The following is a 12,736-nucleotide window of genomic DNA, read 5'->3' as shown; positions in this document are numbered from 1 at the left end:
CAAAATACCTCCCTGAAATGGGTCCGCACCGGTGGGTGCTCGCAGTTTCATAAAGCACGCACAGGTTCACCTGCCCTACCTCACCAACCTCCGACACAGTTGCTCAAAGAACAGCGTGCTCCGTCCTGCGGCCGACCTGCGTACCCCTCCCCTTCTCCCACCCAGTCTTAAAACGCCGCGGAGACCGGGGCCGCACACCTCCGCGAACAAGGGCCAGCTGATGGCGCGAAAGATTGACGCTTTTACTTCGGCGTTATGCTGAGGCGCTTACGTTACAGCTCTCTGTGACAAAGTTCCGTGATGAAAGTTGCCGTACTTTTTCGTGTTTGAGAAAGGATCAAACAAAAAGCAAAAAGCAGCAAACAGTGGCGGTCCTCGGCCTGACCAGGGATAACCGTCAGTGTGAAGGTATCGCTATTGGAAGTCAGAGGCTACTTCACCGGGCGCAGTCCGGATTCAGAAACAACTTAGATCGCCTCTCCTGTCCCTCATACGTATTGCACAGCTATCATGACTCAGACCTTGCCCGACATAACCGCCAGCGAGGTGGCATCGCTGTTGGAGGTAAGAGACACCTTCATTGGTCGCAGTTCGAATTCGTGAATACGTTAGAATGCCTCTTCTGTCCCTGTCACACAACCGTTGATTTATGTTACAGGTCCAAGCAGTCGGCTTTTGGACGCATCGAGCTATCGTGTGTGATATTTTACCCTCTCCATTTCAGCATTTGTCGTATGCACCCCGGTCTTTCCGATCTCATCGACATTTCTTAGCCCGATTTATAGTTTATTTACTTCCGCGATGGCGTCTACAGCCATCTGTATTTTGTTCACGGACTCATGTATTTATGGACTCCAGGACCGAGTCCGAGCGCGACTACATCCAGCTTCTTTAGCAACAAATGAACATCGTCGGATTCGTGCTAGAAATGCTATATGCATACCTCTTCTTTATTTCAGTTACTTCAGGCTTGATGTCGTCCATAACTCAGCTTACCCGTTTGCCTCAATTCCGAGACACTCACTATCACCCCGTTTTACATTGTAATCGTTTCATTTTGCACATATTAATCCATTACGTGTTAATGCAGTGCTCAATACTATGTGTCAAACCTGACGGAAGAGCCATAGCTTAGCTGGTAGCGAACACGAGCGGTAAAACACGCCACCATGACATTGTACGTCCGGTAACTAATAGGATGAGATTGTTATTAGTTGAGCTGCAGGTGCTTCGCGCACATCATTGTACATCCGGTAACTGATAGGATGAGATTGTTATTAATTGAGCTGCAGGTGCTTCGCACACATGATTGTCCATCCGGTAACTAATAGGATGAGATTGTTACTAGTTGAGCTGCAGGTGCTTCGCGCACATGATTGTACATCCGGTAACTAATAGGATGAGATTGTTATTAGTTGAGCTGCAGGTGCCTCGCGCACATGATTGTACATCCGGTAACTGATAGGATGAGATTGTTATTAGTTGAGCTGCAGGTGCTTCGCGCACATGATTGTACGTCCGGTAACTGATAGGATGAGATTGTTATTAGTTGAGCTGCAGGTGCTTCGCGCACATGACTGTACATCCGGTAACTAATAGGATGAGATTGTTATTAGTTGAGCTGCAGGTGCTTCGCGCACATGATTGAACATCCGGTAACTGATGGGATGAGATTGTTATTAGTTGAGGTGCAGGTGCTTCGCGCACATGATTGAACATCCGGTAACTGATGGGATGAGATTGTTATTAGTTGAGCTGCAGGTGCTTCGCGCACATGATTGTACATCCGGTAACTAATAGGATGAGATCGTTATTAGTTGAGCTGCAGGTGCTTCGCGCACATGATTGTACATCCGGTAACTAATAGCATGAGATCGTTATTAGTTGAGCTGCAGGTGCTTCGCGCACATGATTGTACATCCGGTAACTAATAGGATGAGATTGTTATTAGTTGAGCTGCAGGTGCTTCGCACACATGATTGTTCATCCGGTGGACTAATAGGATGAGATTGTTATTAGTTGAGCTGCAGGTGTTTCGCGCACAAGTTTGCGCAAGGTTTCCCCGTTGGTAGAAGTGCTTGTGGCGGTTGAAACGAAGCATGGCGCAATCAGCATTCAGTCACGTTCGAAGCTTAATAAGGACTTTTTGCCGGGCCACAACCCTTAAAGATATCAAGTGGGATGCCGAACGCTTTCCAGGAATTCGCCACGTACAAGGCTTAAGAAGCTTAATAAGAGCTTCTTGCCGAGCCACAACTCTTTAAAATATCAAGTGGGATGCCGAACGCTTTCCAGAATTCGCCACGTACAAGGCTTAAGAAGCTTAATAAGAGCTTCTTGCCGAGCCACAACTCTTTAAAATATCGAGTAGGATGCCGAACGCTTTCCAGAGTTCGACACGTACAAAGCTTAAGAAGCTTAATGACAACTTCTTGCCCAGTCACAATCCTTCAAAATATCAAGTAGGATGCTGAACGCTTTCCAGAATTCGCCACGTACAAAGCTCAAGAAGCTTAATAAGAACTTTTTGCCCAGCCACAACCCTTCAAAATATCAAGTAGGATGCCGAACGCCTTCCAAAGTTCGCCACGCACAAAAATGGAACGCAAGCTGCGCTCATTTCTGTGAGTTTTGCGACGGATTTATACACGAATAGCTGTTCTTGGTTTTCTGCAGGCGATTTCACGACTCCATCAACATTTTTCAAGACCACAGACGGCTCACATCGCAAAATTGGTTTCCGGCAAACTTTTGGCACAATGGGCCTTCCGCCATAGGCCTGGTCGCCTGGCAACATCTGGCAATCGTCGACGCCACCTGACAACACGCGACGGGGACGGAATTATCAGCTGAGTGCGCAGCGCCGTGCGCGCGGATTTATTCCGGCGGATGTAAAAACGCTGCTGATGGAGAAATTCGCTGCAAAGCTACCAATTAAGAGAAGCTTTCTTGCTGGGCTGCTAAGTCCACGAAATACCAAACGTAAACGGCATGCACCACTACGGGTTCGTGACTGGTGCGCGGTGGCAGCATAGTCGGCCTTTGAGTCAACTCGAGGATCAGAAGGCAGCGATGCTGAGCGAGGTGAGCGAATAGCACATAGTCAAACTTCGAATTCTTCCAAGTGTATGCCTCTAGTCAGATTACCATCTTGGATCTCCTCAAACTAAGTGCTTGGAGTTTGGCATAAATGGCGCTCTTGCCAGTCACGGTCAAAAATGATAAGGAACAGAGAAGAGAGCAGAGACGAAATAGCACGCGGTGACTCCTAGATGACTCGTCAAAAACAACACTGCACAGACTATATGGGTGTGGTCAGGGGTGTCGGAATCTAGTCGGAACTGGACCTGGCATTCCCATGGTGAGGTCGCCATGGGAATGCCCCAGGGCATTTACGCGTTGAAGGGCACCGCAATGCGTGTTTTTTTAATGATCGTTTTCGAATACTTCTGAGCCGTCCACTCCTACGAAATAAGTCTCAAGACATTTACCAGTCTGTCTCCTAGCCATATCCGGGGTTAAAACAGCTGTGGCCGGTCAAATATTCCAACACCAGCCCGTGTCCCCTTACCATGTTTTACATCCAATAAGGGCAACTTTTACAAACGTAAGAGATTATTATCACCCTTACTGTCACGAAGCGTTTCTTACCGCGACCCAGATGCGGACTACTTCAAACTGAAGGCGGCACCGGTTACATTCAATGTAAACATGCTCCCGGGTGGCCGGCTGGGTACCCTTCACTCGGGCAGGGGGTCAATCTGACCCCCCTGAAATCTCAGGAACTAAGAGAGCTAGAGACATCAAATTCACAGGGTGTATTGACCTGTATGTGATCTCATTTAAGTCAAAGTTTAAGGTTTTTCGCCTACGATCCGCCATTCAATTGTCTGCAGGTTTGCAAAATTTGGCGCGGCTACACCGCGTCGTTCAGATACCATTCCGGAAAAAACATTGCGGGGAGGGGGTAAATTTGACTCCCCACCCGAGCGCGTGTTAAGAGAGGCAATAGGGGTGTTGCTATATATATATATATATATATATATATATATATATATATATATATATATATATGGTACCCCTACGAGAAATGTTTCTTTTCCTCTTTCAGCTTTACGTGTGCTGTCGTTGCCAACATTCCCCATCTATAGCACTGCAGTGGCGGCATGGCATAGGTTAGAGCACTGTTGCACTGAAATTACTGTCGCAATACTTGAGCAAGGTCTTGTCACAAGATACATCAATTATTTCAATCAACTTTTTTTATTACAAAGCAATTTGATCTAAGCACCAGGGTGTGTTCCATATATGCCTACGTAGGCGGCTCGTAATGCACTTCACACCGTCTGAAAGCTCCTCATTTCTTAATCCCTGAAGCCGCCTTCGCGGTGCTGTTTTTGCTATGTCGCTATAAGCATGCTCATCTTGTAGCTCTTATTTACCGTAAGTAGTATCGGTTACTCCTGTTAACACAAGGCTGTGCTCACGATTTCGAAGAGGTCCCGTCATTGCATGATCGCCAAATGTCATCGGTAGTCTGTCGCCACACCGAACCAAAGAGGTTTGCCCCTGGGTCTACCTGTAACCGAAGTCTTCTGCAATGCTTTAAAAAATATGTGTAGGAATCTTAGCCCATAGCCTAAGCTGTGTGTAAGAAGCCGGGGGTTATCCAGGCCCGGAGGAGGGCTGGAGGCGGTGAAGCAGTTTCGTTGCATGAGGGTGGGGCTGTGCTACGTTCCGCTGCCAACGGCTATGCGAGCGTCAAGTGGCAACTGTCTGGCAAGGGTCCGTCTGCAGGTTGATCTCGAAAAACGACATCTGTATGCGTAAGCTGAGCCATGATATGTTTACTCTTCCATTTTCACCATCAGATTCCAGCACTATTTTGTGGAGCTGTATACGCTTGTTCGCCCTCATTTTCAATCCAAAACATATCCCAGGTGATATATATATATATATATATATATATATATATATATACATATATATGTATATATTTTTCGTAGCTCACTGAGCGCGATATTATACCGCTGCCACCGTGGTCTGCAGAAAAGAACGCTGTAAGATCCGTAAAATCCGTAGAAAATAGAGACTACAAATAGAGACAAACTATCGGCGAACTTGAGCTTGAACTTGAGCTTGAACGAGCGAACTTGAGCGAACTTGTACTTGAGCTATTGGCGAAGTGTTCGTTTGATTATTTTTGTGGCAATAGTCTAATCACTGTGTCTTTGTAGCGTTCCCATTATGAGCGCTTCTTACATGCATAAAAGTGAAAATAGGATTCTGTCTTACTTCAATTAGTTATGCTTCATTTATCTTCTCCGGACCAAAATATGTTTTCCAATAGGAGTGCGCAATTTTCAATCTTTTAAAACTCAAAACATATTTATTGTGCCCTTTGGTCTTCTCCGACGATGAGATGGGATCTCGAAACGTTAGAATGGAAGGAACGATGAATATATGAGTAATTTTGTGCGAACCATCTTTAAGCGATGATGCCCAGTCGATGGCCCGGAAACAAGAACGATGCATCAAAAAGCTCGTCAATACTGAGCCGGCAGTTATTTTTAGTCAGGCATACACACACATGTATATATATATATATATATATACATATACATATATATATATATGTATATATATACGTATACACTAGATCTTTTTCCAGATCAAATGAGATGAAGCGTCACCTTGGTGACCGCCCCACAACTTCGAGAAGAGAGAGGTCCAAATCCGACGAGGAACCCATTTATTGGTAGTTTTTGTGGGGTAGGTTGAATCATTGGACTCTGCTGGCCCCTCTATCCACTTTGCGAACATATATCCCTGCGCTGGGCTGTTTTCCAGCTTAAAAACCGGTGATGATTCCATGGATTTATTTGACCGCTCGCACCTGCTGGTGACTTCTTGCCTACGTGTGGTCCGTAATTCACCCCTAGTGTGTCAGGCAATGGTTTTGAATTGATTGCACCACGCTTGCGATGTATTTTCAGGCGGTCATGCTTAACTAGACCAATGTTTCAATATACGCGACGTGGCAGTTTCGCACGGCTCGTTTGGCTGCACCACAACGTTATGCAGACATTTGCGTATTTTGGAGCATATTTACTAAATAGAGAAATGTGCTGTGTAAAGCAGTCGTTTCCACTTAAAACTATACCAACAGTCACAAGCTTTTTACCATATCTGATGCTTGCTTAAACATTTTCAAACGTGGAACATTTTCTTGTGATCAGACCTTTATGCTCATCGGCTTGCATCCCGTTTGGCTTTTTGTCCTTCGACTGTTTTCCTATTTCCACTTTTACCGCCGTCAACTCCTTTTCCATTCAACCATTTAATTCGACTTTTGTATTCAGCTTTTTGTCTGGGAATCATCTTTGTATGCTTTCGCTGGGTACGTGTCAGCGAAAGTTTTCGGCGAAACTTTTTAGCTCGTCACATTGCTGTTTCTATTTCTATTCAGCTACTGCAACTTTGGTGGACCGAAGTTATCTGGTCGTTCTGCAGTTTCACGACATTTTTCGCCTCATAGTGCGTAATCCTTGGATCCACTTATCGGGACCCGAACCCACATCTCTGGGATGCCGATCCAGCATGCTATCGCCGAGCTTTCTCGATCGGCATTCCAGAGATCCGAGTTCGAGTCCCGGTGGGTGGCCGCACATTGTCCGCGCTATCTGGCGAAGAATAGTGCCAAAGCTGCTGAAGAGGGGGCGGATAATCACGGCCCTTCAAAGCTGCGCATCGGGCGAATAATCCTGGCCCTTCGAAGCTGCGGATCGGGCGGATAATCCCGGCCTGTTGAAGCTGCGGATCGGGCGGAGAATCCCAGCCCTTCGAAGCTGCGGATCGGGCGGAGAACTCTGGTTCACTGCAGCTGGAGTAGCTGGATAAAAACAAGGAAACCTTTCGGCTTAGCCACCAATGCTTGGAAGGCTTAGCACACTACCGGTTAACTGCCAAATTGGATATCACGAGGTGAGATTCGGAATAATTGGAGCACTGGCGATGTTCGTGTATTTTTTCTCAGGTTGTGATGTCCTTGGTAAATATTTTTCAATCTAATACAAGCTTTATGCCCCAAAACTGGACATCTTTGATTGAACTCGCCGCGTATAGGAGTCAATCCTTTCTCCCAATCCTATATCAATCCTATCTCCTATCTCCCAATGTGCATATTAGTTCATGAAAACCTATGAGCATTTTCAGACTGACCTAACATATAAGGAATCGGCATGACAGAAGTCATCAAGTACCTACAGCCTACTATGTGGTACACAATAATCATGAAACTACAACAGCGACGTCTTCAGGTACCTAGTGCAACAGCAGTTCAAGGATATTTTGTACATTTCCTTGTCCAAGTTTTCACGAGGGAAGTACGCTGGTGACACTGGCAACAGTGGTAACACAGCTCCAAGGAGGCGCTGCGTTACAGGAGGTCGCACAGCTCCACGGGAGGAGCTGTGTCACCACTGGGGAGGCTAGGGACCCCGAAGGCATCATAAAGGGACGCCCCTGAATGGTGGTGAGTGATCTGGTTGCTCCGCCAACAGATGAGCTCCGCCTGTCAAGCCGGGCTTCTGCTCGGCTTCTCTCTTCTGCTGGTCTTGCTCTGTCCGGCCTCGGCCGGCCCGTGGATCGACCTCAGCCACACATACGACAAGGCCACACAGTACTGGCCGGGCTTACTCAAGTTCAACCTGAGCGAAGTGTTCAAGGGCCAGTTGGACGGCTACTGGTGAGTGGTTCGTGCTCAAGTTAGCGCAGCCGTTATGGTGTGGGGGCTGTCTCCATGATGATTGCCAGATGTCTGTGATTGAACTGCGCATGATTTAAATCGATTCTTACTCAAAACGATTGGCGCCTGGAATCACGATTCCAAAGTTGGCTAGTTGTTAGAAGCTGGCCTAGACGTTAGAAAGTTAGGTATGAAATTAATCTATTTTATGAACTGTAGCTTTCTATGAAAGGCTCGGTTGTTCCGCTTTCTGACATGGCTCTTAAACATTTATTTTTTGGGTCTTTTCCCTGTTTTTTATTCATATCGTTAAGGTTCTAGCAGACCTTTGTTTTTCTTAGACGCTTAGAAATGGGATTACCTGCACAGCGCTGTGGCTACGCGCAAACTGATATGCGTGGTGCCGGCAATTCATGTCAGTTTCCATTGATTGTAAGAGATGCTGTGCGTGTTACTTCCGCCCAGTGCCATCAGCCATTGAACATATTATTCCGTATGAAACTTCGTCGGTGCTGATAACCTGAAATTGGCTCAATGCTAACCGTAATAGATTTGGTCACTGCTTATGATAAGCTTACCAGAATCAAATCTTATTTCAATCTCAATCACGTAAAATGCAAGAGAGTGGGGCAAACCTTTATTTATCCGAGTTTCAAACAACTCTGTATCTCATTCTGAAGGCAAATCGAATCTAGGGAATGTCTGGAAATCTGTCCTCTGCTCCTTGTCAGTTCTTTTTTGGGCTGGAGGTGGAGGTGGAGGTGGTGCTGTATCGATCACTGCTCAGTTGGAAAAACAATTTTGTGCGTTTGCTCGAAGCAGCAGTAGAACATGGGATGAATAGAGCTTGCCATGATTTTGTGAGGTTCGAAACGCCAATACTTTCGACCCTGAACATGCTATCTACGGACGCCGTTGAGAAATAGTTGCCTCGAGATCAGGATACGCCCGCTTATTCCCTGTCTGGCGGCTGCGTTCGCCTTCTCAGGTACAAGGTGGTGGATGACACATGTGAACGTTGTGGCCTTCCACAGCCCAGTGCAAATCTGCTAGTGAGGTATGTTCGTCCAACAAATTTCTACCCTTGGATCATTTCCTACCGTCGAACAACCCAGTCGCTGTCATTTACCTGCTGCCGATGCTGACATGGCGCGGCGGACAAACGGTCCAATAGGCGATAAGTGAAATTGTCGTCGAAATGTGGGAATTTCGCACATGTGGAAATTTGCGTGTAAATATTCCGCTTGTCGATACTCCGTGTCTCGCTTTTTTGTCGCCTATTTAGCAAGCTGCGATGTGCCGTGCCAATTTCGATATTTAGTATGTAGATATTTTAGCCTCTCATCATTTGCCATGGACATGCAAAGTTATCGAAACCATCAAGAACTCGCATTCGTGCCCGAGTGTAGGGCGCGGCATATGCGGTGGGATGTAACGCCACAACATCTGCAACACTCCAACAGCCATTAAGGCCGACCTCATCAACTGGCCCTGCCTTGTGGACACGGCGCAATTATTCTCCAAACCAAGTTAAGCCGACACAGAATGCAGCAACAAAATGCGTTTACATAAAATGAATTAAATAAATGCACAAAATGAGTGCCGGCCTCCGTTGCGACGTCCTCATTCGGTATGAAAAAACTCAACGGGCCGTATCTTCGAAGCGTAAGTTGATAGCTCGACTCACCTGCTCCTCAGCAGTCGCCGGACAGCCAAGGACAGTTCTTCAACACAAGTCCTGAGCGTCCGGCAGTGCCTCCTCCGCGTGTGTAAGGTGTGGCGCCTCCTCCACGTGTGTGAAGTGTGGCACCTCCTCCACGTGTGCAAAGTGTGGCGCCTCTTCCAAGTGTGTGAAGTGTGGCACCTTCTCCACGTGCAGCAAGTGTTGCGCCTCCTGCACGCGTGTGAAGCGTGGCGCCTGCTCCACGTGCGTGAAGTGTGAGAGGCGGTGTTACTGCCCAGCCCGGAAAGCATTGGACCGTCCCGCCGCAGACGTGAGGTCGGCACCCGTCCTGAGCAGTGTCCGCGGTCGGCTGACACTGCCACACAGCCGCCGTAACCACGTCCCGCCGCGCACCCCCTGAACCAAACCGGATCGTTCACGTGCGGTCCCCTGCCGCCCCCGGCAGGCTGGAGTTGCACAACTTCGAGACCGCGGAGCATGGCGGCACCCATATGGACGCGCCCATGCATTTCTCCAGGGGCGCCTGGACCATGGACCAGATCCCTGTCGAACGTTTTGTGGCACACGGTAAGCATGTGAGCGTCATGTGCTAACTCCGGACACTTTACGAAGGCCCAGAGTTTTTTTTTTAACGGCGTGGAATGCTTTGACTCCCCCGGTTGCGTAGAAGCTGGCTTAAACCATGCTGCTCGTTGTAACTAGCTTTTCAGCATGGTGCAACTGCGCTCAGAAATGATAGCTGGAAGCTTCATTAAGTCATAGTCTGTCCTACACAATTCATTAATTCTTTAAACATATTTGCAACATCTCGTACAATACATTCGCACGCGAGAACTAACTGTAGTCGGCCATGTCGAGCTCTCGCCCCACGTTCAGCGACCGAGGACGCTGGCAGGAGCCCCTAGGAAATCACCTGCTGACTGACTCCCACAAAACAAAGAATGTGACCCGCAGTGACGAACATGGGATTGTGAACCCCTCTTGTGCTGAGCTTTGCACTAGCTTGTCCAAGTCCAGCACTGTTCTGGGGAATATGTGATACAAAGTTGCGTTCAGCTTGTCATTCTCACCTCTCTTTTTACCATACATATCGGCGTGCTTGTTGGGAGCACCTGTGCCATCCCAATAAATGCACTGTGCTCACCAGAACATTGTATTTAAGTGCCGGCTCAAACAAGACATTCCGGTTACTTTCAAACCCTTACGGGTAGCAAGTTACAACACTTTCCTCTGGCTCGTCTGGTGCATTTCTTCTCCAAGCCTTCGCTCTTTACAGTGCAATGGTCACGCAATATCTGGAGTAAAAGGGCGCTTTCAAAAACACCCGCACTTAAGTTGTACTCGAATAACCGTAGCACGTAAGGCGGTGGTATCATCTTGCATGGGTCAAGAACAAAGTAATAAAGTTGTTTTCTGGAATTCTGGAGTTGGAATTTTCCCCTTTAGAATCCCATCTTTCGTCATGTTCTGGACGCATAATAATGCAACGTCAAGTCATTTAGCATACAGGTCTGTATTGACTGGTAACGGATCTGGCCAATTCGATGGCTCTGGGCTGCCACTCTCCAAATCGTCACTGCAGTCCCCGCTTGACTGCCGCTTCTAGCATGCCCCGCGTAAGGTCCAGTCATCTCGTCTAGCAGACGCGCTGTGAGTAGGCCTGTAGTGCCTTGTCCTTCCTTGGCGATGCTTTGACATTAACGATAGTTCACAGTTGAACCTTGCGCGTACTATAACTGATAATCTGGAGTTGGGTGATGTCAGTGTTGCCATGATAAAGATCGCCGAAAACGCACAGTGTGTTGAAAACGCTAACCACCTCGATCACCTGATGCTGATGTGCTTCAATTTATTTACTTCAGCAGGTAAAGCCAAAAGCATGTTTGTGTTGCCCATGCATTGGGACTGTTCGTGTTGTGATTATTTTAGGCCTGTTGGGACTGTTGTTGTCTGTGTGAACGGTGCTACCACTCCGTTGGCTCAGACAAGACTGGGACCTCGTTTAGGTTCCGGGGAAAGAACAGAGTTCACATGTCATTAGCATAAGGCGCCAGCGCCTTCATAGTGCTCTGTCTCACTCTGATGCCCTTTATTCCAGCGGCTCTGGTCAACATCTCCGCCCGGAGTGGTGCTGACCCTGACACGACCTTGACCCCGGCCGACCTGATCGCCTGGAAGGAGGCGCACGGCAACTGGCGCTACCCCACCATCCTGCTGGTGTATACCGGCTACGCTCACCACTGGGGCAACAGCACGCGCTACTGGGGTGTGACGCCCGAGAAGTTCAAGACGCAGAAAGCAGTGAATGGTCATGACCTTCACTTCCCCGGTCAGTGTGGAGGCAGGACGAGGGGGGGGGGAGAGGGCTAGCCGCCTTAAGAAGCCGTGACCGCAGCTGGAAGCTCTCGTGTAGTCCTAATCCTGATACGTACGGCACGTAAGAATGGGGGAAAAGCGAAACCGTGGTTACCCTTAAGTCGCCTCTTTGATCGTGTTCCCGGGTGTAACGTCAGTGGGTATCCGCAGGTGTAAGTTCAAGCTGTGAACATGTCCGTGTCTCGGATATGACGTCAGTTGGTACCCGCAGGCCCAAGCTCAGGCTGTGAGCATGCCCGTGTGTCGGATGTGACGTCAGTGGGTACCCGCAGACGTGAGCTCAGGGGGTAAGCATGTCGGTGTCTCGGATATGACGTCAGCACGCCGTTGTCCGTTAGCATGACGTCGTTCCAGTTTTGATTGCATGCATGATGTATGCCCTCGTCTGCAGATAAAAGGTCAGCAAACACGTGTCTAAATACTCGGGACATTACACTCGTGTCCGAATTAATAACGTCAGTACGCCCGCACGTGCAGATGTCATGATATTTTGCCCATATCTGGGCACAAGGCACTATTTCAGCCGCACCCAAAGCCATGACACCTGCATATCCTTGTCTAGGGACATGATACCAGCATGCTAGTATAGGTCAATAATCTGGACGTTATATGCTTATATATATGCGTTATAATAATGCGTCCACAGATGTTGCATCACCATCCCCCGGGTGCAGACGTGGCCCTGAGGGGCCATCTAGCGACTATGTGGGGCAGCCATGTCTGCAGACATGGCAAGCCGCTGTGTCTGCAGACATGGGAAGCTACATGCCATGGACTCTGCGAGCGTGCAGTCGGTGTCTGTAGACATGCCGCCGGCGCATACCAACATGACGTCAGCGGTATTGCGCCCATGACGTCACTGTCAGTGGGCATGTGAAATTAGTAGCAGTACACGTGAAGAGGGCGGCATGAAATGATGGCATTGACTG

The 12,736-nt window shown here is 48.2% G+C and overlaps 1 protein-coding gene across 1 annotated transcript; it reads left to right on the top strand.

The window, feature by feature from the left end:
- Positions 1-510: 510 nt before the first annotated feature.
- Positions 511-12,150, top strand: LOC119114182 (kynurenine formamidase-like). The gene is made up of 5 exons (XM_037238386.1): positions 511-564; positions 7,563-7,747; positions 9,877-9,998; positions 11,530-11,760; positions 12,146-12,150. The coding sequence occupies exons 1-5, from the start codon at positions 511-513 to the stop codon at positions 12,148-12,150; spliced, it is 597 nt and encodes a 198-aa protein (XP_037094281.1).
- The last annotated feature ends 586 nt before the right edge of the window (positions 12,151-12,736 follow it).

This window comes from Pollicipes pollicipes, unplaced genomic scaffold, assembly GCF_011947565.3.
Source record: "Pollicipes pollicipes isolate AB1234 unplaced genomic scaffold, Ppol_2.1 Scaffold_7262;HRSCAF=8765_pilon_pilon_pilon, whole genome shotgun sequence".
In the NCBI taxonomy this organism is placed as follows: domain Eukaryota; kingdom Metazoa; phylum Arthropoda; class Thecostraca; order Pollicipedomorpha; family Pollicipedidae; genus Pollicipes; species Pollicipes pollicipes.
Note: the sequence above shows the minus strand (reverse complement) of the source record. Positions and strands in the feature narration are given on the sequence as shown.